The 24,091-nt window shown below is 48.2% G+C and overlaps 6 protein-coding genes across 6 annotated transcripts; 1 reads left to right on the top strand and 5 right to left on the bottom strand.

The window, feature by feature from the left end:
* Nucleotides 1–132: 132 nt before the first annotated feature.
* On the bottom strand, nt 133–8,463 carry F4822DRAFT_430025 (uncharacterized protein; the record flags this gene model as incomplete). Its single annotated transcript, XM_051461205.1, has 14 exons — nt 133–963; nt 1,023–1,340; nt 1,407–4,937; nt 4,989–5,205; nt 5,260–5,949; nt 5,998–6,148; nt 6,204–6,723; nt 6,867–6,953; nt 7,003–7,158; nt 7,214–7,308; nt 7,356–7,698; nt 7,750–8,018; nt 8,087–8,231; nt 8,287–8,463. 14 exons carry the CDS (start codon nt 8,461–8,463, stop codon nt 133–135), a joined length of 7,530 nt encoding a protein of 2,509 aa, XP_051313047.1.
* Nucleotides 8,464–9,036: 573 nt separating this feature from the next.
* F4822DRAFT_278004 (NAD(P)-binding protein) lies at nt 9,037–10,323 on the bottom strand. The gene is made up of 3 exons (XM_051454827.1): nt 10,028–10,323; nt 9,395–9,978; nt 9,037–9,309 (listed from the first exon to the last, which is right to left on the bottom strand). Exons 1-3 carry the CDS (start codon nt 10,080–10,082, stop codon nt 9,205–9,207), a joined length of 744 nt encoding a protein of 247 aa, XP_051313046.1. The 5' UTR covers nt 10,083–10,323; the 3' UTR covers nt 9,037–9,204.
* Nucleotides 10,324–11,322: 999 nt separating this feature from the next.
* On the bottom strand, nt 11,323–14,354 carry F4822DRAFT_430023 (uncharacterized protein; the record flags this gene model as incomplete). The annotated part of the gene is made up of 2 exons (XM_051461204.1): nt 11,323–13,763; nt 13,817–14,354. 2 exons carry the CDS (start codon nt 14,352–14,354, stop codon nt 11,323–11,325), a joined length of 2,979 nt encoding a protein of 992 aa, XP_051313045.1.
* Nucleotides 14,355–17,077: 2,723 nt separating this feature from the next.
* On the top strand, nt 17,078–19,367 carry F4822DRAFT_277948 (lysyl-tRNA synthetase). The gene is made up of 3 exons (XM_051454825.1): nt 17,078–17,494; nt 17,553–19,164; nt 19,222–19,367. Exons 1-3 carry the CDS (start codon nt 17,291–17,293, stop codon nt 19,230–19,232), a joined length of 1,827 nt encoding a protein of 608 aa, XP_051313044.1. The 5' UTR covers nt 17,078–17,290; the 3' UTR covers nt 19,233–19,367.
* F4822DRAFT_277951 (COX15-CtaA-domain-containing protein) lies at nt 19,367–21,085 on the bottom strand. Its single transcript, XM_051454826.1, has 2 exons — nt 20,657–21,085; nt 19,367–20,579 (listed from the first exon to the last, which is right to left on the bottom strand). Exons 1-2 carry the CDS (start codon nt 21,007–21,009, stop codon nt 19,502–19,504), a joined length of 1,431 nt encoding a protein of 476 aa, XP_051313043.1. The 5' UTR covers nt 21,010–21,085; the 3' UTR covers nt 19,367–19,501.
* Nucleotides 21,086–21,557: 472 nt separating this feature from the next.
* F4822DRAFT_277886 (uncharacterized protein) lies at nt 21,558–23,949 on the bottom strand. The gene is made up of 10 exons (XM_051454824.1): nt 23,670–23,949; nt 23,050–23,513; nt 22,958–22,984; nt 22,821–22,898; nt 22,687–22,761; nt 22,534–22,618; nt 22,413–22,483; nt 22,114–22,362; nt 21,943–22,060; nt 21,558–21,878 (listed from the first exon to the last, which is right to left on the bottom strand). The coding sequence occupies exons 1-10, from the start codon at nt 23,707–23,709 to the stop codon at nt 21,700–21,702; spliced, it is 1,386 nt and encodes a 461-aa protein (XP_051313042.1). The 5' UTR covers nt 23,710–23,949; the 3' UTR covers nt 21,558–21,699.
* Between the last annotated feature and the right edge of the window lie 142 nt (nt 23,950–24,091).

The raw sequence follows: 24,091 nt of genomic DNA, 5'->3' as shown, positions 1-24,091 counted from the left end.
ATTCTAGGGAGATTCGCAAGCAATGCGCCGTAACGCCCTAGAAACACAGTGATAGTAGGCATTGTTGAAATAGTTGGTAGGTACCTACCTATATAGGTAGAGCGGGGTAAAGCACCTGGGCATTTGGGGTATTTAGCTCGCTAATGACGTCCTCTCCGCCACCACTCTACCTATCTCCAAGATGTTAGCCTTTCCCATAATATCCAAGACAGTCAGATTGGCATGGAACTCTCTTCCAATCCAATTTCTAAACTCGACCGCCGTGAGAGAGTCTATTCCATAATCGAAGAGTGTCTTGTCCGTGTCCACATCATCTAGAGCGATGGATAAAGCTGTGGATAGCCTTGAGCGAATCGCTCGTACAACGATCGCTATTCGCTCGGGCGAGTCCGTCGCTTGTTTGAAGAGAGCGCCATCGTTGCTAAGCCCGCGTTTCGATCCAGCCTGAGAAACATTCCTAGTTGATCTAAATGCTGCGAACATTGGGGTACTGACAGCTGGAATCGGGTCCTCCCCTTGTGCGATAAAATCCAAGGGAGTTTTGGTGCCGATCAGCCGCTGGCTCTTGTCTGGGGACAGGACTGGTAATGAAGGATCACAACAAAGATCAAGTAATGACAAGATCTCTTCTTCTTCAATAGGCCACATATCTCGGGCGACATTTCTTACCCGACGGTACTCTTTCGTCTCAGCAACTATCCCAATCGTACGCATCCAACCAACGTCTATGCTGATTGCTTTTTCTCTATGAGACGTTCGATACCGTGCTAGAGAATCTTGAAACGTACACCCAGCTGCATAATTCGCCTGGGATGCACTCCCCAAAAAGCCGGACAACGACGAGAGTAGGACGAAGAAATCCATTGACCGCGGCAGGAGTTTATGCAGATTCCAGGATGTGTCGATCTTCGATTGAATCGTGCGTTTCCATTGCCCATAGCTCATATTTTCAAAGGTGGAGTCCTACGGATTATGTCACAAATCAACAATAATGAACAATTTCGATGCAATGGTCAACGTACCTGGAGAGCCATGGCTGCATTTATACAACCCTTGATAGGTGGCATGGTGTGAGCGCATTCAGCAAGGACGGCCGTCAAAGAACTGACTGATATGTCACATTTCGGTGTCATAACGGAAACGCCATTCTCCTTCAATTCAGCGACGACATCATGCGCGGCTTGAGTTTTTATACCTGATCGTGAAGGCAGAATCAAATGCTTAGCCCCCTTTTTAGCCATCCATTTTATTATTACTCTTCCCAAACCTCCCAATCCACCAGCAACAAGGTATGAAGCATTAGGATCAAAGGTCCATGCTGTTTGCCGTCGGCGAAATGTCTACAAGTAACAATTAGTTAAATTATTCAACACCATTCGGTTGCAATGAATAGTTGTGTATCTTACCGGTATAACGTCCGATTCATTTGCTTTGATAATGATTCGCCCTGTGTTTGCCCCGCTCTGCATGAAGCGGAAAGCCCCCTCCACGTCCGAGGCTGGATAACAATGAAGTGGCGTGGGATTGCGAATATTCCCGCCGGCCAGAAGATTTCTCACGTGAGAGGTTAAGGCACGCATCAGCGTTGGGTTTGACTGGGAAATATGGAAGATATCGACGGCAAAGAACGAGGCATTCCGAGCAAAATTTGACATAGGCAGCGATGAATTTGCCATTATATCTGTCTTCCCGATTTCAACGAATCTACCATGGGGCGCGATGCATTCCCACGACGCCCTAAGGCCAGCCCCCGAAAGCGAGTTCAGAATGACATCAACACCACGCCCCGCCGTAGCCCTCAGAATACCCTTTGCAAAAGAAGATGGCCTCCTACTATTGAAGATATGACCCTCCGGGATGTCGAAGCCGTCTATAAGTAACTGCTTTTTTTGGTCGGAGCCAACAGTAACGAAGATGTTAGCGCCAATCATTTTCGCAATCCAGATGGCTATCTGGCCTGTACTTCCCGCTCCTGAGTGTATTAGAATGCTTTCGCCTTCTTGAATCCGAGCGACGTTGATCAAGGAGTGATAGGCTGTTATGCCCGGCGTTATAGCAGCGATGGAATCCTCAAAGGAGATTCCCTCCGGGATTTTGAATACGTCCTGCACGTCTGCCCGAGGATAGGTACGCATCCCTCCCGTCGAACACAAGACAACCCTATCTCCGATTTGTAGACTTGCCGCCAACGCGACATCAGTACCGATTCTTGTTACAACGCCGCTGCATTCATAGCCCATGCCTCCCTTTGGCAATCGTCCTAAGGCTATGAAAAGATCCCGGAAACTAAGAGCCCATGCATTTGCCTTGATCTTAACTTCATTTGGACTTAATGGTGCGTCGTAAGTGAGATCTTCCATAAACTGAAAAGTTTCTAGGGGGCCATTTGCCTTAGTAGATAGTTTTACAGCAGGTATTGAACCGAAGGATTCTTCTCTCAGGCGTGGAGTAGCTAAGGATCGTAATTCCTCGTTCAAGCTGGGTCCCTCCACTAATCTCCCGATATTCAAGCATGAGTCACGGACAATGAACTCCAGCTCCGAACTTGAAGTTTCTCTAGAGAGGACTTCGAAAACCTTCTCGATGTGGCCCACGATCTGTTCTGGCGTTTGGGGAGGGGTCGACTCGATCAATAGCGTCACGTAACGCCTGTCAAAAGATTCTGATCGCAGGGTTCTTATGAACCCTGTCGTGGCTTGGTAATGAGGATAATTTGGTTCTTCAATACCTGTTGCCGTAATCCATACCAAGTTTTTGGCTGCTTTCACGAGCTCTTGGATCGCGTAGAACTCGGTATCCGACATATTAGCAAGAAACGGTTTGCCAATATCGAGGTTAACAACAACAATGTCTTCTGTAGTGATCCTCTCCGGATGCAAGCGGTCAAGAGGCATGGTAATAGCACCAAGCGCATGGCGCATTGTTGTGGCCAACGCATATTGCTCTTTCGAGTTGTTGCTAACGACTATGGGTTGTCGACCTGAAATCCCCTCCCGTGGCGATGGTTTGGTTGATACCATGAGGCTGAATATATGGTATAAATCACTTCCACTGTCCCTGAGAGTGAGAAGGTTCTTGGAAAACCCCGTATCTCGCAAGATCTTCTCCCATTGCGATTCTTTTAAGAGGGGGCTATGTGCACGCCAGTCTTCATTGGCTTGCCACCAGCCTGGTAAGACACCGAATCCAATATTTGCAGCAGCACTTTCTGGGATTGTGCTCTCGGCGTTGATAAGGTATCCCCCGGGTCTAAGAGCACGATAGATATTTTGCAGAGCAGTGGATAAATCTGTCGCGATATGGAGGACACTGCCGGCGATAATGACGTCGTAACCGTCACTCAAGTCAAGCCCCTGCCCCTCAATGTTACGTTCAATGTCAAGTTTCATAAAACTAATCCTCCCCGCGAAGTGTTGGAACTTGGACCTAGCATTTTCGAAAAAAGCAGAGGATATGTCGGTATACACATACTCGGAAATTCTAGAAGTTCCGGTTTGTTCTTCTAGCGCTTGGAATGCCGACAGAACATGCTGTGTCAATCCACCCGTGCCGGCGCCAATTTCGAGGATTCGAAGGCCCGAGTTCTCATGCGACAGTACGTCAACGAATCTTCGGAATTTTTCGCTACATAAATCGGAAAAGATTGAACTGTAGAAGGTCTCGGCATAGCCTTCTGTGAAGAGAACTTGCAACGGATCGATTTCTCCGTAGAGAATACCTTTGAGATTGTCAATTATGGCGGGGAATATTTTCCATCCTGGCTTGAAGGTTTCGAGACTTTTCCATGTTGTGTTTATGGCCTCGTCGCTCATCTCCCCAGCACCCTCAGATTTATAGTGAAGTCGGTAGAGGTATCTTATAGTGGATACTAGTTTACTCAAGTGACGTGGCTTATCTAGAGGTTCCTCTGGCCATTTCAAATCCTGTAACACCTTATGCGCCGCTGTGACCATAGCAAGCTCGATGTTTTGATACAACTCAGAGACTGAAGCCGCATCTACGTTTATGGTGTCTGAAGAGGCAGAGTCACAGAAATCCTGTAACTGATGAGGGTCCAAAGAGCTCAATTGCGGCTTCCACTCGATATTATGGAGCAATTTTCGATGCTCGTTTTCCGATGCGTTAGTCTGTGATGTTACGGGAGCCATGACTAGGCATTCCATGGAACATAACGGCGCATTATCGTCTCCAAGGACATGAATCATCGCCTCGAAACTCGAGCCTTGCATTTTCGACTCCGACAATACACGAATTGACGGGGCCTGAATGCAATCCCAGCCCTTTGCTGAGATCCATGTGTTGGACAGCTTCTGAGGGACAAGGCTAGGAGGTGATTCAAACAGCCCCTTTGAAGCGTCAAGCAGAGCAATATGAATTGCGGCGTCGAGAACCGGGGGCTGAACAATATCACGTCCTTTGTGCGCTGATACATCAATCCTAGCTGTGGAAGAACCGGGACCATTCCACCGTATGTCTTGCAGAAGCCTGAACGATCGACCGTATTTGATCGCTGTCTTCTCCAAGAAAGAGTAAAACGCACTTAACTCAATGGTCGCAGCGTTTGGATTGGCAGATACGTCAAAACGTTGGAGAATTGCATCTTTCTCTGATTGTGCCTCGCGGTTTTCATCGGCATCTACCTGATATTGGGACTCGATAATTGCCTTAAAGCACTTATCCCAGATATTTTTCCGGTACGAGAATATGGTGATCTCGAACAAGTTCGAGTCCTTCTCATGTGGTTGTTGCAATCGATGCAGGTGGAGCGATGCTTCCGTTGTACCATTGGCAGCTTCTTCGATGACTATAGGACTGAGAAACTGCGCTTCTTTGATAAAGAACCCGGAGATTTCTTCGCTTTTCGCTGATATTTCTTGTACTGCTTCTACCGCCATCACTAGCATAGCTGCACCGGGAAGGAGAGTCATATTGCCAATCTTGCCCAGGAGTTAGTGGGGTCTATAACTGTGCGAATGGAGAATACGTACGGTGTGGTCTTCTAGCCATGGGAAGTATTCTAGGCTCAAAAGCACCCTCCATCGCGGTGCTAAAGGGTTCCAATCGTATACCCGTCTTCCCAAGATACGCCCAGAAGTTCCTCCGCGTAACCGGAAGTCACGAGCGAAACGGGGCTCTTCCCAGTATATCCGCGAATGATCAAAAGGATACTTAGGGCAATCCACTAATATCCTAGGTGGTTTCGTGCTGGTCGTTTGTCAATTCACCTTCGAAATCGGTATTGGATAGCCGTGGCAGAACAACGTGCCGGCAAGCTCTAGGGTGCTTATGATTGAGGGCTTAGATCTATTAAGCACTGTGTGGTATCTGATAGACTGTGATATGGAGTTTACGGCGTCCCGTACTGGTCGACGCAGCGTGGAGTGTGGGCCTATCTCAATCATGTTGGTAAGGGGCTCGACCCATTGTTGCATGAGGGTGATAACTGCGTCTGCGAATCTTACTGGGGATACCAAGTTGTCTACCCAATATTGGGCTTTAGAGAGTATTTCAGGAGAAATTAGTTCACCGGTAACGGAAGACACCATGATCGCAGCGGGATCACAGCCGACGTTAATTTGGAGAGATCCCATCAATTCCTTATATCTGTCGGCTATTTCCTCCATTGCTGGTGAGTGGTAAGATACACCCGTGTTCAACTTTTGAGCGAATACGCCGTCTAGCTCAAGTTTTGTTTTCAATTGGTCGATCAAACTCTCCGTTGCTGATACTGTGCAATTCGTCGGGCTGTTTATGCATGATATATGGATCTCATCTTTCGGGATTGACGGATTTACCTTATCGAGGTAAATTGGTATGTGGTCCTTTGACAAGCCAACGGACATCATTGCTCCTGGGTTGGAAGTGCTTCTACAAAGCTCGGAAACTAATTTCCCACGGAAGTAGGAAACTTTGCAAGCTGATTGTAAAGACAAGGCCCCTATTACATAGCTTTTTTCTCTTAGCTCGGCGTTCGTTGTTACTTTCGGGTTCACTTACGCAGCCGCAATTTCACCAGAAGAATGCCCAACCACGGCCACCGGGGTAACCCCGAAACTCTTCAAAAGCTCTACAAGAGCAATCTGGAGAGCTGTACATATCGGCTGGCTATATTCCGGAAGGTTGATAATCTCTTTGTTTTCGATTACCTCTATTGATAAATGTATTAGTGAAGAAATTGATACTGTATGGAAGGTCATTTTTACCAAATACAGACCAGGGGCATCCGAGTTGTTTAAAGGCTTCATCGGCCCGCTCCAGAGCTTCTCTAAACACTGTATACCGAAGCAGGCCAGATCCCATATGGGCATATTGTGCGCCTTGGCCTGTGAAAATAAACGCGGCTCCGATAGAGGCTGAAGCCCGACATGGTTTTACTACAGGTAGTTGCTCAGGTATGGAGGCCTTATCGACTGAGTCGCCACCCAAAATGGCGAATGTTCTCCAAGGCATTATACTCCTACGATTGGACAAAGTGTAAGCCAGTCTATCCAGCTTTTCGGAGTCATTGGCAATATCCGTGCGATAGTATAGGCCATAACTTTGAACTAGCCGATTGATCGCATCTTCGCTCGCCGCGGTCCACACGAAGATCTTAGGTGAAGTTGCAACCTCTCCTTCACGCCCCCAACGAGGCGATCCCACTAATTCGGGGTGTGAGGTACAATTGTGAGCCCCTAGGATCCCATGGCCTTCGAAGTAACTCATTGCGTCGTCTAGTATGACCTTAGAAAGTGTAGGTAAGTACCTAATAATCATCGTTGAGAACCCCCTATACAGTGCGTGATACTTTATAAAGTGCACAGTAAAGTTTTCACACACTGTACCGGAGAGGCATAACCTCAAATGGCACGGATGAATCAACTTACATGGGTATTGGAGCCCCCCAAACCAAAAGAATTCACTGAGGCTCGACGGACCCCCTGCGATGGCCAAAGAGTATTTGTAGTGAGAATCTGTCTATGTCAGCTAGGTCGTAGATATCGCACCATTAAAGCAACCTACCGTGATATGATCAGAATATTCCTCTATGCGGGGATTCAATTTCTCAAATAGGGCGTTCGCAGGAATCATGCCCTTTTCTAAGGCCAAGATGGCTTTGACTGCACCTACAAGGCCGCTCGCTCCTTCTAAATGGCCCATATTCGACTTGACGGAACCCTTAACTAAGTTAGCCACCTATTGGTGTTGGCTCCTAGATGGTTCTATAGGGAACATACATGAAGAGGGGCTGTTGTCTAGATTGGTAGGTTTTAAAGACTCTACTGATAGCTTCTACCTCAATAGGGTCTCCAGTAGGGGTACCAGTGCCTAGTTCTTGTCAGCGATACCAGAATGTGGTTTGTATAGTGGCATACCGTGAGCTTCAACATAGCGAGTCGCTCCGAATCCTAGCCCGGCTTTCTTATAAACCCTCCGAATTAACCTTTCCTGGGCATCCGCACTTGGGTGATTGATAGTTGGCGTACGCCCATCCTGGTTCGAGCCGGTTGCTCGTATCACGGCTCTGATCATGTCGCCATCATTAAGGGCAGCCGACAATGGCTTCAAGAGGAGAGCAACAATACCCTCGCCTCTGCCATACCCATTTGCGCGATGGTCGAAGCTGTAACAAACGCTATCCGGTGATAAAAGGTTGACACTTGAAAAATGTAATGAATGCTCAGGACTCAATAATAGGTTGGAGCCAATAACAAATGCCTATCCTAGACGTCAGTTACATAATACTAGGAGAAATAGAAAGATATTTACCATAGACGCGTCTTCACTGCGTAGTGATTGGCAAGCCATGTCCAACGCCGTTAAGCTAGAGGAGCAGGCAGTATCTACATGAATACTCGGGCCTTGTAAGTTGAAGTACCAGCTCACCCGGTTAGGCAACATAGTAGAAGCCGTACCGGTGGCAATTGCACGTGGTGCCGAGTCCGGATCTTTAGCATGTAGATGGGCGAAATCGGTAGTGAATGATGCAGCAAAGACAGCTGTGAGGGACCCATTAAGATTTTCCATGGGAATACCAGCTATTTTCACCCGATGTTAGAACGAAAGATTGTGATATCTTTCCGGTATATTAGCTGTAGCAACTCACCGTTTTCAAGAGCATGATAAGACGATTCTAAGACTAGTCTCTGCTGCGGGTCCATGGCAGATGCTTCAGCCGGTGTAATGGCAAAGAAAGGGGCATCAAATGCTGTCGGGTCTTCAGCCAAGAAATGCCCTCCACGGGAACGTAACTGTCATGATGTTAAGCCCCTCAGCAAAAGGGTTGGGGTCTAAGCGTTTACTTACAACATTAGGCCCAGTGGACTCGCTATCATATATAGAATCGATAGAAACTCGAGACCTAGGCCAGTCAGTCATCAGGTTCTTTCGTTTTTCGAGCATATCCCAGAAACTATTGTCATCCTCGACATTCTGAGGCAGCTTGAACGAAAATCCAATAACAGCAATAGGGGCTGTATTCATTTTTCTTTCGATTGGGATATGAGGTATATTGACTACCGGTTCTTCCGGAAAGCTTTTTTGATTTCTTGAGTTGAACTCGTCAGACTTCCCCGAAGTAGGTACACACTCCCATAAATCTTAATCAAACTTCCAAGAAGGCTATCTACCATACGTAATATCAAAACCCTACTGGTTCTTGCTCGGCGTACCTCTGATAGGTAACCAATGCTTTTTTTTATTGATGTGTCGAGTATTGACCAAGTGTGCATCATTTCCATCAATACCGTCAGCAGAATGCACTATGAATCACACCCAACCAAAGAGGAGACAAGGTATAGTACTGCTAGAAATACTATAAAAGGCACACTGTACCACCACTCTGTCGGCTTGAGATGTAGTAGTGGTCATCCCCAAACTACCCTTTGAAACTAACATGCATGAATAAGAAGCCAACAGCCATGGCTTTAAGCCGTGTCCCACAGATTCCGCGGTATGCGCGATATCTACGCAGCCTAGATATCATGAACTCGAATCCAAGTCCTAAGCGAGAATCGCATTCGTATCGTTTCCCATTTACGAGCTTACGTTTTCATCCCTTCAGATTGGAGCCTCTGCCATAATTTCTCCTCTTCTCTGAAGACACCACGTAATCCATTTATAGCCTCGGGTAGCAATAAATCGTGTGGAACTTGCCGAACACTAGTCACAGATGCCCCTATAGTTCCTACGGGCATCACTTCAACGTTTCCATCACCATATTCATCATTCTCGCACAATTCTAACATTTTCTCTGCTATACTCGGGCTCAAGCAATGGCTCGTCCGATGAGAGTAGGGCCTTGGCGTGTGGTTGCCGCCAAAGGGGTGCCTTGCAGTTGCAATTAGAATTAATACGCCTAAAAGACCGCATTCTCTACCTAGGTAATATGCCCTAATGTAAAGGATAGACTTACATCAATATGATGGGGGGCAATGCATACCACGCGGATTCCCAATCGCTTTCGAAGCGAGTTTAGGCTTCTGGCAAAAGCGTGGAGCCCAGCTTTACTGGAATAATAGAACGGAGTGCCGACTGAAGCCGTATACCCCGCGATGCTACCGATGAAGATAAGGCACGCTTCCATCTTGTTAGTTGTCCAATACCCAATAGCTAGCTGCGAGAGCCGAATTGGGTGGATTAGATTAGTAGCGAAGGTAGAGTAAATCCCGGGATCACACTCGGCTGAGTCCTCCGATGGTGACCCATCAACCCCGTGGGGATTCCAAAATGAGCTTGATGGCGGCTCGAAGATACCGGCGCCGGGCACGGCAAGGTCTACAAGAAGGAAAGTAGAAAGCGCTTTATTCCAAAGCTGGGAGAGCTGAGGCCATGATCTCACGTCAGTCTTGTGGAAGACAAACGAGGGGTTACCTGGTTCAACTGGTGGGTACGGGTACTTGGCAGCTAGTTGTTCTGCCTCTGGCTGCAATTCTAGATCTCCAACAATGACAGAACAACCCTTGGTCAAGAGGAGTTTGACGAATGCGAGCGTGATGCCTATGACCCCAGGTCAGCACCGAATTGACGAGCTGTGCGAGATACCTACCGCAGCCACCGCCCGTTGCGACGGCATACTTTCCGGTAACTGGAAATGGGGCCATGTAAGCCACGATCTGTTTGATAAGTATTAAACCGTAATGGGGAGTCGAAGTAACCACACTAAATTGAAAACCCCATAGGATTAAGCATCGGCAATGATGCTAGAAGAAACCCTTTTGAAATCAGCAGTCAGAGACTCATCGAATTTGCATGGTTGGATTTCGCACTTGTCGATTCCTTACGCACCGACATATACACCAACATCAAGCCCCAATTTAGGCGGGCACGCAACCTTGAAGGGAGGCAAAATGTAGTGAACCAAGGGCAATTGGGTATATAAATTGCGAGAAATGCAGGTAGTTCACCAACAGACGTATCTGTATACTCTCAGCTGTACGGTTGGTGACAGATTGGTGTTGGTTGTACAGATTTGTTACAACTCTCTAAATACCGACCTATAATCCCATCAGTCCTGTGCAACGATGCTATTACGAACCTCTCCCAACGGTTACACAAACGAGTGGGGTATTCCCGTAGGTATCTATACATCACCTAGGTAGGTAACGAGCCACCTATTAGTAGCTGCTTTGCCTTTACCTCTGGCCGATAGGGCTTCCGTAGACGTCCTCCCCGGGTTCATCGGTCCTGAAAGCGACCATCACGGCTCATCAATATATCCCCCTTTTCTCTGCTCAAACGTGAGATTATCCATTCCGAACGTTCTTGGTGTTTTGGCTGGAAGGAAGTAGTAATAGGTTTACATGTGTTAGCAGCGACGCGACAATGATGTGCCTGCTTCATGCAAACAGTAGAACGGTAATTACTGTCTGCCTTTTATGATGGGGGTTGCCGTTGGTAACACAAACAAAAGCGTGTTTTTGGCTTTTCAAGCAATGATTACCGGACGCACCTACACTGGACTGTTCTACCCCCCACGCTTATGGGATATTTGTATTGCCACACCTACATATATGGTAGTTAATTAGGTACCTAAAGCTATTAGAGCAGTAGCACGATCGCTGATGGTTGTTTGATGTGATGGCTAGTGTTAATCCCACACCTTACGCTACTTGCTATAGTTACCCGAAGTCTGCTGAAACTGCACAAATAGGTACCTAGGTACCTTAGCAAGCTGGACGTAACATTTCGTTACAGACATTATATTCAACAGAAGGAAGTAACGTAGATACAAATGTTCCTAATCAACTCTCCGTAGCCTTTCTAGCCCATTCCATTATTATGCCAGTTCCTATAACCATCCAATGCAGAAAAACCCGTATGCACAATCCCTAATCACTCAGTCTATATACGCAGACGACTTCCCACAAGCAAGCCTATGTAGGCAAGGATTCTGTATATGAAGCCGATACCAAGTAGAATCAACATATTCCGCCATTGCCAGTCCAAGTGAAACCCTACAGCTTGAGCAGTTAGGTCAACTTGGTACAAGTATCGGAAAGGTTCGATCATCCGTCCAAAGTACAGCTCTGCGAGCCAGGTGCCGGGCGATGCACGCCATAACCACTCCATGTGCCATTCCATGACACTAGCCAGCGGTGGCGCGGCTCCAGATAAGATGCCCACGATCAGACTGATCATGGTCGCAAATAATGGCGCATCTTCTCGTCGTACAACCATGCTTACGCAACTCGCCAATCCGTAGATGCAGAAGAAATAAACCAGGTTTGCTAGGAATGCTATTCCCCATCCAATAATGGGTGTCGCAAGAAGCAAGATCAGTGTTGAGAAGTGCATGCATGCGAATACCATGCGCGGAATCACTGAAATATTCTTAGCTAGGAAGTACGCAATGCGCGAGTGTCCCGCCTCCGCTTCTCGTCGATATAGGAGCATTTCTTCGGAGAACACTCGGACACCTGGAGCCGCGGAAACTAGACCGATAGCGATAGCCGTGAGAAGAGCCAGTTCCGGGACCGACTTAATGTCTGTAGCAAGAGACAGGACGTCATACGGTGCATTATAAATACCCGTGAACAGTACTCCCTTCTTCGAGTTCTCCGCCAATCCCAATAGTAATCCTGCAACTGTCGCAAGCGCCATCTCGAAGCAGAACGCGGACCTTGTACGCCACTGTTGTAGCATCGCGCGAACGAAACATAACCAAAGCTGCTTTAGACGGGGTGCACCTCGTTTCCTTAGTAATTCCCTACCCTTTGAGTTATTCTCCGCGATCGAAGTCCGTGAGTACCGTAGCGAAGCATGTTTATCACGTATCGACGCATTCTGTCTTGATGCCGCCCATCTTGCAATCAGCGCCTCCTTCGATATATCACCCGCGTGTTTATACTGCCGTCCATTACCCGTAATAATATCCGTCACGACATCGCCGAAATTCGCGTGCGGCGGGAACTGAAACCCAACTTCCCCAAAGAAATCCCGGACCCCGGCTTCAGGGCCCTCGTAGATAATTTGTCCGTTAGCGAGAAGTATTAGGTCGTCTAGCATTTCGAAAATTTCCATACGCGGTTGGTGGATAATGACGATAACGGAGATACCGAGGCGCGCGATGGCTTTTAGGGTGCGCATGATGGAGGATGCGGCAGTGGCATCGAGGCCGGAGGTCGGTTCGTCAAGGAAGATGGCCATGGGCGCGGCGGCGAGTTCCATGCCGATGCTGACTCGTTTTCGTTGACCACCGCTGATAACCGGTTTACCGACGCTGCCTACTAATGAATCGCGGACGTGGGAGAGTTCTAGACAATCGATGACGGAGTCGACGTGGGCTTTTATATCGACGTCTTTCCAAGCGCGGGGAAGTCGTATCCTTGCTGAGTGTAGGATATTTTCGTAGACCGTGAGTTCTGGGAGGACGATATCATCTTGCGGAACGTAACCGATAAGTTTCTTGTACTTCTTAATCTTCCCGGGAACGTTGTTGATCATAACACTACCGCCGGTATTGGTAATTTTGCCCATGAGAACGTTGACGAAAGTACTCTTTCCAGCACCGGAACCACCCATAACAGCCGTGAGAGATCCACGATCAATAGAACCTGTGACGTTTTGCAGAATCGGTTTCGTGCTGCCCTTAGGCTGGAAACTGAGATCGGTATACGCAAACGACAAACCAAATCGCGCACCATCGGTTGCTCTTCGCATAGATTCGACGAATGCTAGGAGCTGGGGCGAGAATGTGCTTTCGCTAATATCCATCTGAGAGCTTTCCGGAGTCGGCATTTCTAACGCGGCTTCAAAACCGGTCCACGCATCTCGGGTCGGCATGTACGTGGCCTGCATCGGCGCCATTTCATGGTCGTGTTCAGTCTCATCGCGCAGCTCCTTATACCCAGTACTACCCCCCATAAAGGTATTCTTCTTTCTGTTTAGACCGGCGATCGTCTGCTGCCGACTCCTCCAAAAACGCTTGCGGATGTGGTACCATATTAATGCGAGCAGGATGAGAACGTCGGCAAAGATAAGGACGGCTATAGGTATTAGGAATGTCTCGAATGACGATTTTTCCGGGCATCGGCTTCCGAAACTACACGGTGTCGGTGTGGGGGCGCCGGGTTGGCAATACGTGCCAGTCGGACATGGGATCATTTCTCTGCCCCCGGAAGAGGTGGGACAGTAATACCCTTGCTGGCAGACGACGGGCTCGAATGGGCCCATACCAATATTCCTGCCCCCCAAAGAGCAAGTAAAACCTGCTAATCTCGCGATTTGACATTCTGTGATGGGCGGACAAAATTGTGGTAACGAGTTGACTGTGTTATTAGCACCTAAATCGTTTATTAGTACGTCTATCGCAAGGTCCTCGAATCTTACGGCTTACATAGAAAACCCGGGTTACATCCGTTGATATTCCAGTTTGTCACATTCTGGATTTCGATCGAAATCGCACCGGGTCGCCAGCATGGAGCGGCGTCGACGGGAGTGTTGTTAGCTTGGAGTTGCGCTGATGCTCTGTAATACGACGTCGAGAATCCAGTACGGTTACGACCAGTGCATGCTTGATCCCAAACACTGAGCTTTTTGGCATCAAGATCGACTAGAGCATTCGTGTCATTGCTGTACATCAAGGCCTTGCTCAGATCCGGCTTGCTCGACGCATCCCATATCGGAAGATTGTCCTGCAAGGAAGTGGTGCCCTGATTGTTGAACCATTTTCCCGTCGTTACGGCGTATACACCTTGCGTTTGGTTTCCGATACATTCCCATGATGCATCTTGACTGTTTATACTCTTCGTTCCTCGTAAAGCGCAAAGACATCCTTGCTCATCGAGGAAAGCTGGCCCTAATGAGTTGCTTTGTGGTAAAAAAGGATCTTGAGGTAGGGACATGCCCGCCTGCGTAAGCCCAGGCACCGACATATTTTGGCGATGATCTTTCTCGGGTGCTACTAGAACACGCACGGTTTCCTTTCGACGGCGGCTACTCCCTACTCCTTCTCGACATACATATACGATCGGATATTATTTCTGTCAGACATCCTAAGAACGTCTGGAGACGGGAAATTGGCGGCCATGACGCTCTACATAAGGGGCTGGTGTACGTAAGGACAAATAGGACCGTCATGGCCCGTGCTGTGCTGCGTCTTCATGACCTGCAACGGATCTCCTTCATCAGGAAATAACCTATCGTGGCTGCGCATGGCGATGAGAAAAAAAGAGCCGAAGGATTCTGAGGCTAAGTACTCGCTATGTAATTTACGACCCATACCACTACGTACAGACCGCCTATCAGCCCTACCAACTAGCCTGTAGCCCCCCCTGCGGCTGAAGTACCGGAGTGGTACTCTGCAATAGCTTGGCGTAGCTGAGCCCGTGGACCGTATAATGGGGGTAATACGTCAAAGGTTATTATGGTGAACAGGGGACGTTTTGTTCTAGCTCCCAACACGTTTGAGGAAATATTTCGCTTTGTCAGGTCGAAAGTGGGTAAATGAAACATGGATCCATCGTCTAAGTCCTATGGTACAGCTGTTCGGACTCGTGTCGAATCAGGTGTGATCTTCAAACCAGGCCTATACGCCGTAATGGAGCAGGTAAGCCGCAGTCGAAAAACAGAGCTAGTAATAACATCAAAATTTTCCCCTTCCTCCCATAAACACCCCCAAATTATAGCACGATTTTGGAATAGAATCGTGTAACCAACTAGGACGGAATGGTGTCAGCAGAAATAGTCCAGTCCGAGAAATAGTTGCGAATTTTTTTAAAGCTACCCTGCCACGGGCGAATCCTGCATATAGATCGTGAACAAATAAGCCCTAGTCTCGAGCGCCACCGGATGTTTTAGTAGTGCTTCGCTTATTTCGCTGCCTAGCCAGTCTGTAGTTCCCGAGCTAAGCGATCCCTTTCCGCTCGCCCTTAGTAAGGAAAAGATAGCTATCTGTAGTTGCTATCTGTATTATACAAATTGGCGACCTGCTCAAGAAGTCGTCGAGGGATAGCGAGGTAAGGACAATTTGAGGGCTGACCAACGACAACATGTGAATGTCAGCATATGTCGCAGATAACGTCTCAGGGCTCACCAACCTCTTGCATTCAAGTCGCACACGATCCTAGGCAACTTGGCAAAGTTGGCAACATCAGTAATAAGTGTCTTACTTCACGAAGAGTTTCCGAGCTGCGTGGTAGGATCTTCCCGAGCAGATGGGGTGGTGGGGTGGAGAGTAAGTGGCTTGAAAATATCGCCTAGCGCGGGTGGCCGTTCGTCTTGCCTTTCTTTTTTCTCCCTTGCATCTCCAGTTCGAACTCCTGTTCACGATGGCTATTTCCATTCATGGCACTATGGTGCTATATGCTATATTAAAGCCGAAATTGGGCTATGAAAGGCAGCCAAGGGCGACATATAACTCACTCACCATAACTCTATATTACCGAAGTTCTCTGAGCCAAGGTTATCTGATGTAGGTCCTAGGCTTGTTTTCCCAGGCGATCGGATGACTAGAGCAATTTCCCCAGATCCTCTATCGCCTTATTAGCTAGAATGTTGCACGGTTCCTTAGGGAGTTATCAGAATTAACTCCTAGGATTTCGCTGATGTAATGCTCGGATTCTCTGATTGTACACGCCCAATTTTCAATGATCTTGAGAGCTCAAGATTCGCTTAAGATAATATGTTTTACAAGCTGTTAGGATATAGTCTTCAAACATGTAGAGCAGTGTTTTATTTCTGTATAATTCCTTGATATTGTTGGCAGTCAACCTCGACGTGTGAGGAAGAGAATGTGATACTTTTCGGAGTTACCACATTCGAAGCCCATCTAGATAGTGTTCTCACCGCTGTGATGTCTGAATACAGGGATTATATCCGAGCCTCTATAGAAGAAGCTTGGCGCGTATCGACCAGTTGCGAAAAAGGCAGTTTTTCGCAGCGACCGCGGACATAATTTCAGGTCTAACTGCATTAAGGAGACAAGTATAATCAATCTCAATGCAAATAGACTTGGCACCCTTAAAGTGCTCTGTAAGATTACTAAGTAGCAATCTGAATGGATGGGTTTAACCCCAATACGCGTAAAAAGTGATTGAGTCCTAGAGCCAAGCTGCCGGAATGGTATATTTATTCAGGTGGACTAATAATGAGCCTTGTTCTTTTAACAAGGACTTTCCGTATGTTCCCTGTCCATCATCCCTGTTGTCATAAGCCCTTTAGTTCATTGAGTGATGACTGGGGTATGCTCAGCTTAGTGGGGATAAATGCGTGCTGACGATGGGGCTGAGAGTAATCACTCCCTATGAAGGGGGATTGACGTTATTTGTCGATGAGTATAAGCTATGTAACTCTAGAGAGTCAGAATTAAAATACCAAGTCCTAGTGAGCCTAAACTAAGTGAGAAAGGGACGTTACTAGTTGCTAGTAGGTATGTTTATTGGTATGTAGATGTCAGTGTTGGCGTTGTGGAGGGAGTTGTAAATTTAGAAATTGGCTAAGCAGCTAATGTCTGGTTCGGAAAGCTAGCCGTTTGTTACATGCTGGTCTAGAAACAGGGGATTGGATTGGATTATATAATACAAATAGCATAACTTACATAAACATATACATCAGCGGATAATGCATATATCACATGATACCCACGTGATACAATTACCCCGCGGACGCGACCTGAGTTTGCGCCCAAATTTGGTGACAGAATTGGCAAAAAATAAAAATTACCCCGCGATCGAATTGAGTCACAAAGTATCGACGAAATCGGTGGACGGAAGATAATCTTTTTACTTTATTTGTGTGCCGACATTGCGACTCGAAATTCTTAGCCAACTTTTAAATTTTCGCACACATATTTCCAAACAATACAATCGCCATGGTGGACGAAGCCCCCGCCGAGCAGGTCGCTAACCTGCACCTCGATGAGGTCACTGGAGAAAAGGTGTCCAAGTCCGAGTTGAAGAAGAGACAGAAGCAACGTGAGCGAGACGCTAAGAAGCAGGAGAAGGCTGCTGCTGCGCCACCCAAGCCTGCTAAGAAGACGAATGCCGAAGCTGATGAGAAGGAATTGACTCCCAACGTAAGTTAGATTATACTATGACTACTACAGCGATTCGCTAAATATTAACGAAATCTAGCAATACTTCGAAATCCGATCTCGTGCCATCACCAAACTCATCGAATCCAAGGAACCTTACCCCTACCCACACAAGTTCAACCGCGATTACAACCTCAACGACCTTGTCAAGGAGTATGGCCACCTCAAGTCTGGAGAGGACGATAAGTCCAGGGTATTGCGCGTAGCTGGCAGAATATACAACAAGCGTGCCTCCGGCAGCAAGCTGCTATTCTACGATATCCGCGGCAACAATGGCGTTAAGGCTCAGATCATGTGTCAGGCCCAAGAAGTCCGCGAAGGCGCCCCTGCTTTCGAGAAGCAGCATGATCACATAAGACGTGGTGATATCATTGGTGTCATTGGTTATGCCGGAAGGACTAACCCCAAGACCAAGATCGAGAAGGGCGAGGAGGGTGAACTCTCCATCTTCGCTACCGAAGTCATACTCCTATCGCCCTGCCTTCACCAATTGCCTGACGAGTACTATGGCTTCAAGGACCAAGAACAGCGCCACCGCAAGCGCTATCTCGATCTCATCATGAACCCTAAGACCGCCCAGACATACCGCACACGTACCAAGATCATCAAGTATATCCGAAACTACCTCGACAACGCCGGATTCGACGAAGTCGAAACCCCCATTCTCAACCAAATCGCCGGTGGTGCTACCGCCAAGCCTTTCCAGTCCCATCTCAATGATTACGACATGGATGTATTTCTGAGAATAGCACCTGAGCTACCTCTTAAGATGTTGATCGTTGGAGAGTATGACAAGGTTTACGAGATTGGTCGCCTGTTTAGAAATGAAGGTGCCGATCTGACTCACAACCCAGAGTTCACAACCTGTGAATTCTACGAGGCATATGCTGACTTCAACGATCTCATGACGAGAACTGAAGAGCTTGTCTCTGGTCTAGTCAAGCAGCTTACGGGCGGTTACACAACTAACTTCACCACGCAGCATGGTGAGACGTACACAGTCAACTGGGAAGCACCGTGGCGAAGAGTTGAGATGATTCCTGCTCTCGAGGAAGCAACCGGCGAGAAATTCCCTCCTGCCGACCAGCTACACACAGACGAGACCAGGGAGTGGCTCAAGGGAGTCCTCAAGAAGGTCAACGTCAAATGCTCCGAGCCCCAGACTACTGCCAGGATGTTGGACAAGTTGACTGGCGAGTTCATCGAGGAGACTGCCGTCAACCCGACCTTCATCACCGAACACCCCAAGATCATGTCGCCTTTAGCCAAGGACCACCGTAGCAAGGCTGGCCTTACTGAGCGATTTGAAGCTTTTGTTTGCAAGAAGGAAATTGCGAACGCGTACACCGAGTTGAACCAACCGTTCGAGCAGAGACTACGTTTCGAGGAGCAAGCGCGCCAGAAGGCCCAGGGAGATGATGAGGCTCAGATGATCGATGAGACCTTCCTCAACGCTCTTGAGTATGGTCTACCCCCAACTGCTGGTTGGGGTTTGGGCATTGATCGACTTACCATGTTCTTGACTGATAACTATTCGATCAAGGAAGTCCTGCTGTTCCCATTCATGAATCCGGAACAGACCAAGGACAAGCCGTCTACTGAAGCTACGGAACAGGCTGCCGAGCAACCTGAAGTACATGTCGAGGGAATTCGTAAGTCTCAATTTATACTTCCCGGCAATGAAATCACCATACTGACTATTACGCTAGCCCACAAATGAATGCTTTCCATCTTAAATATAGGAGATATTCCTCGTTCCGCTTAGGATTGCATAGGTTACATCCCGTCTACAGTGTTTCGTACGATTAGGTACTTAAAGTAGATTAAGCTGGCTATGTAGATTTACGCCACGCTTCGCACTGTAGCAGGGTAAACGAAAAAAGGAACAATTGAGAAGGGTTATGTTTTACATAAGAGTACATGGTATCTAGTGGTATGTCTAGTGAATACTCATCATAAGAGGCATACATAACGTAGCATAAGCAATAACTACCGCGGCTTCGTCGTCGAGGACAGCCTCTTTTGAACCATGGTAAGAGTTGACTTTGGCACACGTAGGCGGTGGCCAAGTACGAGAACTCCCGTCAGTAATGCTAGACTGCCCGCTTGATGCGCCGCAGCTAGCGAGATAGGTACCATGTAGATAAGCGTGCTAATGCCGAGCGCGACCTGTAGACATACTAGGTGCACAACACCTAACATGCCTTTCCTAGCATTCTTAGGTAGCGCAGCGGCCACACGACCTGTTCGCGAGTACGCGAATAAACCCAGTATAGTGCAGAACGTAGTCGTAGCTAGGATCCGGTGGTCTAGCTGCACCAAACTCGGATTTTCTAGGATATTGCGCCACCACAAATCCGATCCATCTTCTTTTCGCGAGTAAAACTTATCCCAAAGCTCGGAGCGCGGGGGCGTCAGACCTAATCCCATCTTTGGGAACTCATTGTATATCAACCCGGCATCGAGACCCGCGACTAAAGCGCCGGATAGTACGGTAGTAAAGACCAGGATCGTAAGCGCGAGCACCGAGCGTCGGAACGGCGCAATGGCGGGGTTCTTTAATGCGGCAGCGAGTTTAGACGCAGATTCGGGTTCAGCTAGTAATCTTCGATCGCGCAAAATTCCCAAACCCGCGAGTAGCATCCAGGAGTAACACACAAACGCCGTAGCCAAATGCGCCGCGAGTCTGTACTGCGAGACTCTTGGATGCGAGCCCGGCGCGAATAAATCATCGCGGAGCCCCGATTTCACCATCCACCACCCGATAAACCCCTGGAAACCGATAAGTGCGGATATACCGAGGAGGTGGAAGGCTACGCGAGGTGTTACTCGACGGCGGGCGATGAGGTAGAGGGTTGGGAGGGCGAAGGAGAGACCGATTACTCGGCCCCAGAGACGGTGCGTCCATTCCATGAAGTAGATCTTTTTGAATTCGTCGAGGTCCATGTGCGAGTTTAGGAGGTGGAATTCTGGGGAGGCGCGGTATTTTTCGAATTCGGATTCCCAGTCTGCTTGTGTGAGGGGAGGCAGGGAGCCGGTTACGGGTTTCCATTCTGTTATGCTGAGGCTGTTTTGCAGGAGAAGAATTGGCGTTAGCTTTGTGGGCATGTAGGAGTGGTGTATTGAGGCAATTGGTAGTATTACCCTGACTCCGTTAACCGTGTAAGTCCTCCGAACACCACGATGCCGAAGACACTCGCGGCGCTGCCGATTAACCAGTATGCTACTGACTTGGGGCTCGTCTCGGGGAACGACCTTTTTTTCGCGCCTTGCGAAGCTGCGTCCGCTATGGCGGGGGTCGCGACGGCCGAGGATGTGAAATACCGAGCGAAGCGAGTCTGTGTCTGCGACTCGGTGCTCGCACACCGCACTTGTAGCGACCGGAGTATCCGCGAGGAAGCTATTCGTGGTTGCTGGCGGAGGCATTGGCGGCAGATAAACGGGCTGCTCGCCAATTTCGGCGCTGCTCTACGCAGCCCCGGGATTAGAAGCGACATTGTGTTGACGCTGCAGTGAGGAAAACTTCCCTCTGAAGGAAGAAATTCGAGGACCTCGGGACGCGAATGGGAAGGTTTTCGTTTCTAATCATACGATAGGATAGCTCGATAAGATAGTGGGATGTATGTACATGTACCAAAGTATTAAGGTGGGTTACACCATCCATCCCGCTATTTCCTCGTCGGAATTCCGATGCCGATAGTTCCAAGGTTGCGATTGGATGTAAAATCTTACATAAGCACATAGTAGATAATTTCCGATATTTACGTCAACTTTACTTTTTTTCAACCTTGATGGTTCTTTTTCCTACAACATCACTAATACAAGTGGTATTTAAGAAGCCTTACAAGCAAATTTCTTGCGCAAAGGATTTCGGACGCTCAATTATTATGTATATGGAGATGAATCGCTCATCGGGTCTATTTGTAAGAATTCGCACGTCGCACATATTATTCGTATACTGTTTTGCTTTTACTTTTGCTTTTTTTGTCGATCCAACTTTTCAGAGTTTCGAATACCCCGGCCTCACCACACCTTTGCTTGGTGGCGGGTTCCACGGCTTCTGGCTCTGGCTTTTCTACGAGCGGAGAAGTTTTCCTCAGCTCATAGGCCTCGCATTCACCGTCGATGACTCCCAGGCCATATTCTCTCGTCAAGGATTAGGGTCTAGTGGGTTGACGAAAAGGGGCTCATCTCGTTGACTCTTCTGTTCGGAGTATTGCTTCGCCTTCCTTCTTCCTGAATAGAAGAATGTCCTTCAAGGTTCGGCCTTGCTTCTTCTCTTCGTACAAAGGTTTGTGTTCCTGGTTGATATCGTGATCGTCGTTGTAGTCAACGTGGACGAAGGCCCTCTCCACGTCACTTAAGCCTAGAGAAGAAAGAAAATCAGTAAGTTGTCGGACTATGGGGGGGCTAATGTCGGGTTTTATTACCTTCGAGCTTCCTCTGAAGAGACTGACTCACATCATGTGAGATCTTCAAAGGGATGTTCTGATCCATGACAATGTCAACCTCGACATAGTACTTCTGCCCAGCATGGTACGCTCGGCACTAGGATCTATCAGTACCGCATCTACCGAAATTTGGATCGGGGAATTACTTACCGTATCCACTTTTAGAACCAGAGGATCGTGGGTCATGCTCATGTAGATGAGCTTAGATACGAATTCCTTCGGTGCCGATTTGCCCACTAACAGCCAAACTTGTTCAAAGGCGTTGGCAACCCAAGAGAAGAGAATTAAGAGTGCAATGCAAATAGCACCAATAGGGTCGAGATACCAGACAAATCGATCTCCTACCACCGACATGACCAGACCGAAAATGTTGACAACGATATCATTACGGTGGTCAACCTCCTGGATGTTAGCACTGCCACCTCCACAAGTCCAGGGGTGTGACTTACGAAGAAGACATGGACTGACGGATACTTGCGGTATGTAAGGCAGTAGAGCATAAGACTGCCCTTTGCGAAGACTATACCCCTGTTAACCTCGGGGTAGCGGCCCCAGAACAACATGACTTACTGGCAACGCCTACGAAGACTATAGGAATGATTTGGAGTTGATCTGAGTGGGTTGGCCCTCCACCAAGGGTACGCGCAGACTCGACCTATAGGCCAAGAGTTAGAGCCCATCGATCCCAACAGGCTGAAACGCCATGGGGAATAGTAGACTCACAAGCAGTTGAATGGCAACGGTAGTCATCAGTGCACAGAAGAGGATAATACCGATGGTCTCAATCCTTGTACGACCCTACGCGGCAATGAGCCTACGACCTTGATGGCCATATACCACTATTAATGGGTACTCACCACTGGGTATTTGTAGACGCTGGCTCGGGCGGCCATGCGCGAAGTTATCAGCATTACAAAAGACGAGACAAGATCCATCTGTCTCCGTGGTTAATAAACCGGCAGCACTTCATCAGCAGATTAAGAGTTTTACGAACAAAGGCATCAGCAGCAGTTGCGAATAGCTGTCAAGAACGCAATGGTCAACTATGTTCACTAAAAAGGAATATTCGCACCCAGGGTCATTTACCGATAGCGACCCAGTCGAGATGGCAGCGTATAGCTGAATTACGAAAAGGCAAAAGTTCACCGTGAACGATGCATTGACGGCGAACTTGATCTTGGGAGCCACTCGAGCATCCTCCTCAACCTGAAGTCGTTCCTCATCGTCGGCACCTAGAAATTGGTCGATAAGTTCATTTTGACGAGAATAGAACTTCTTCAGTTTTTTCTTATCTCCATTCGGGTGGTCAATCTTCATCTGGCGCTGAGAGACATTCTCACGACGATGGCGACCGAAGTTCAGCGGGTCATTTGGGTCGACCTCGGTCGCAGTGGTCGTCGCTCCAGGCGCATGGGATGCAGACTCCTCAATGGCAATGGAAGGAGGACCCTCGTCTTCTTTCTTGGATGAAGACGTTGTTTCCCCTGGCACAGTAGCAGCCGGCGCGGAGACGACGGGACTGGCAGCTGCTGGAGCGGCGTTGGTGTTGTCTTCACCTGAGGTTAGTTGGACCATGTCTCGAAGGCTTCACCGCAGCACTGGTATGGGATAAATGCATTCGAAACACTTGCGCGTCCCGGGAGTGGATGTTTCCATAGAGCCTCATGACAGGATCAGACGAGGGGAGAAGGATGAAAACGACTGACCTGATGGCTGAGCGGTGTTTTGCGATTCCTGATTCGCCATCTTGGGATTTATGCTCTGGAAGCCTTATGGGTGCAATACAAAAAATGTTTCCGAATGAAAGTGGAAAAGGTCGATCGCTGCACACAAGATTCATAATATATCCAAACCTGGCTCGGATGGGAAATGTGAGGGAGCCAACCGCTGTCCAAGGTTGTATTGCGCTCCAGACCGCTCCACTTCCGCCAAGTAGGATTGCAGCGGTACTCCCACGTCAGATTCACTGCATCTGGAATGGCTCAATGGCTTACTACCCAGCTACTACCTTGCTAACCCTCGCCTACCCTTCGCTACCCAACCCCCCGTACAAAAAATTTGGACAGGGGGGTTAATATGCCGGGTCCGGGTCGTCAATGACTCCGCTTGGACCGCAATTCTTGCCCCG

Source organism: Hypoxylon trugodes (assembly GCF_022578975.1).
Source record: "Hypoxylon trugodes strain CBS 135444 unplaced genomic scaffold F4822scaffold_6, whole genome shotgun sequence".
NCBI classification, from domain to species: domain Eukaryota; kingdom Fungi; phylum Ascomycota; class Sordariomycetes; order Xylariales; family Hypoxylaceae; genus Hypoxylon; species Hypoxylon trugodes.
Note: the sequence above shows the minus strand (reverse complement) of the source record. Positions and strands in the feature narration are given on the sequence as shown.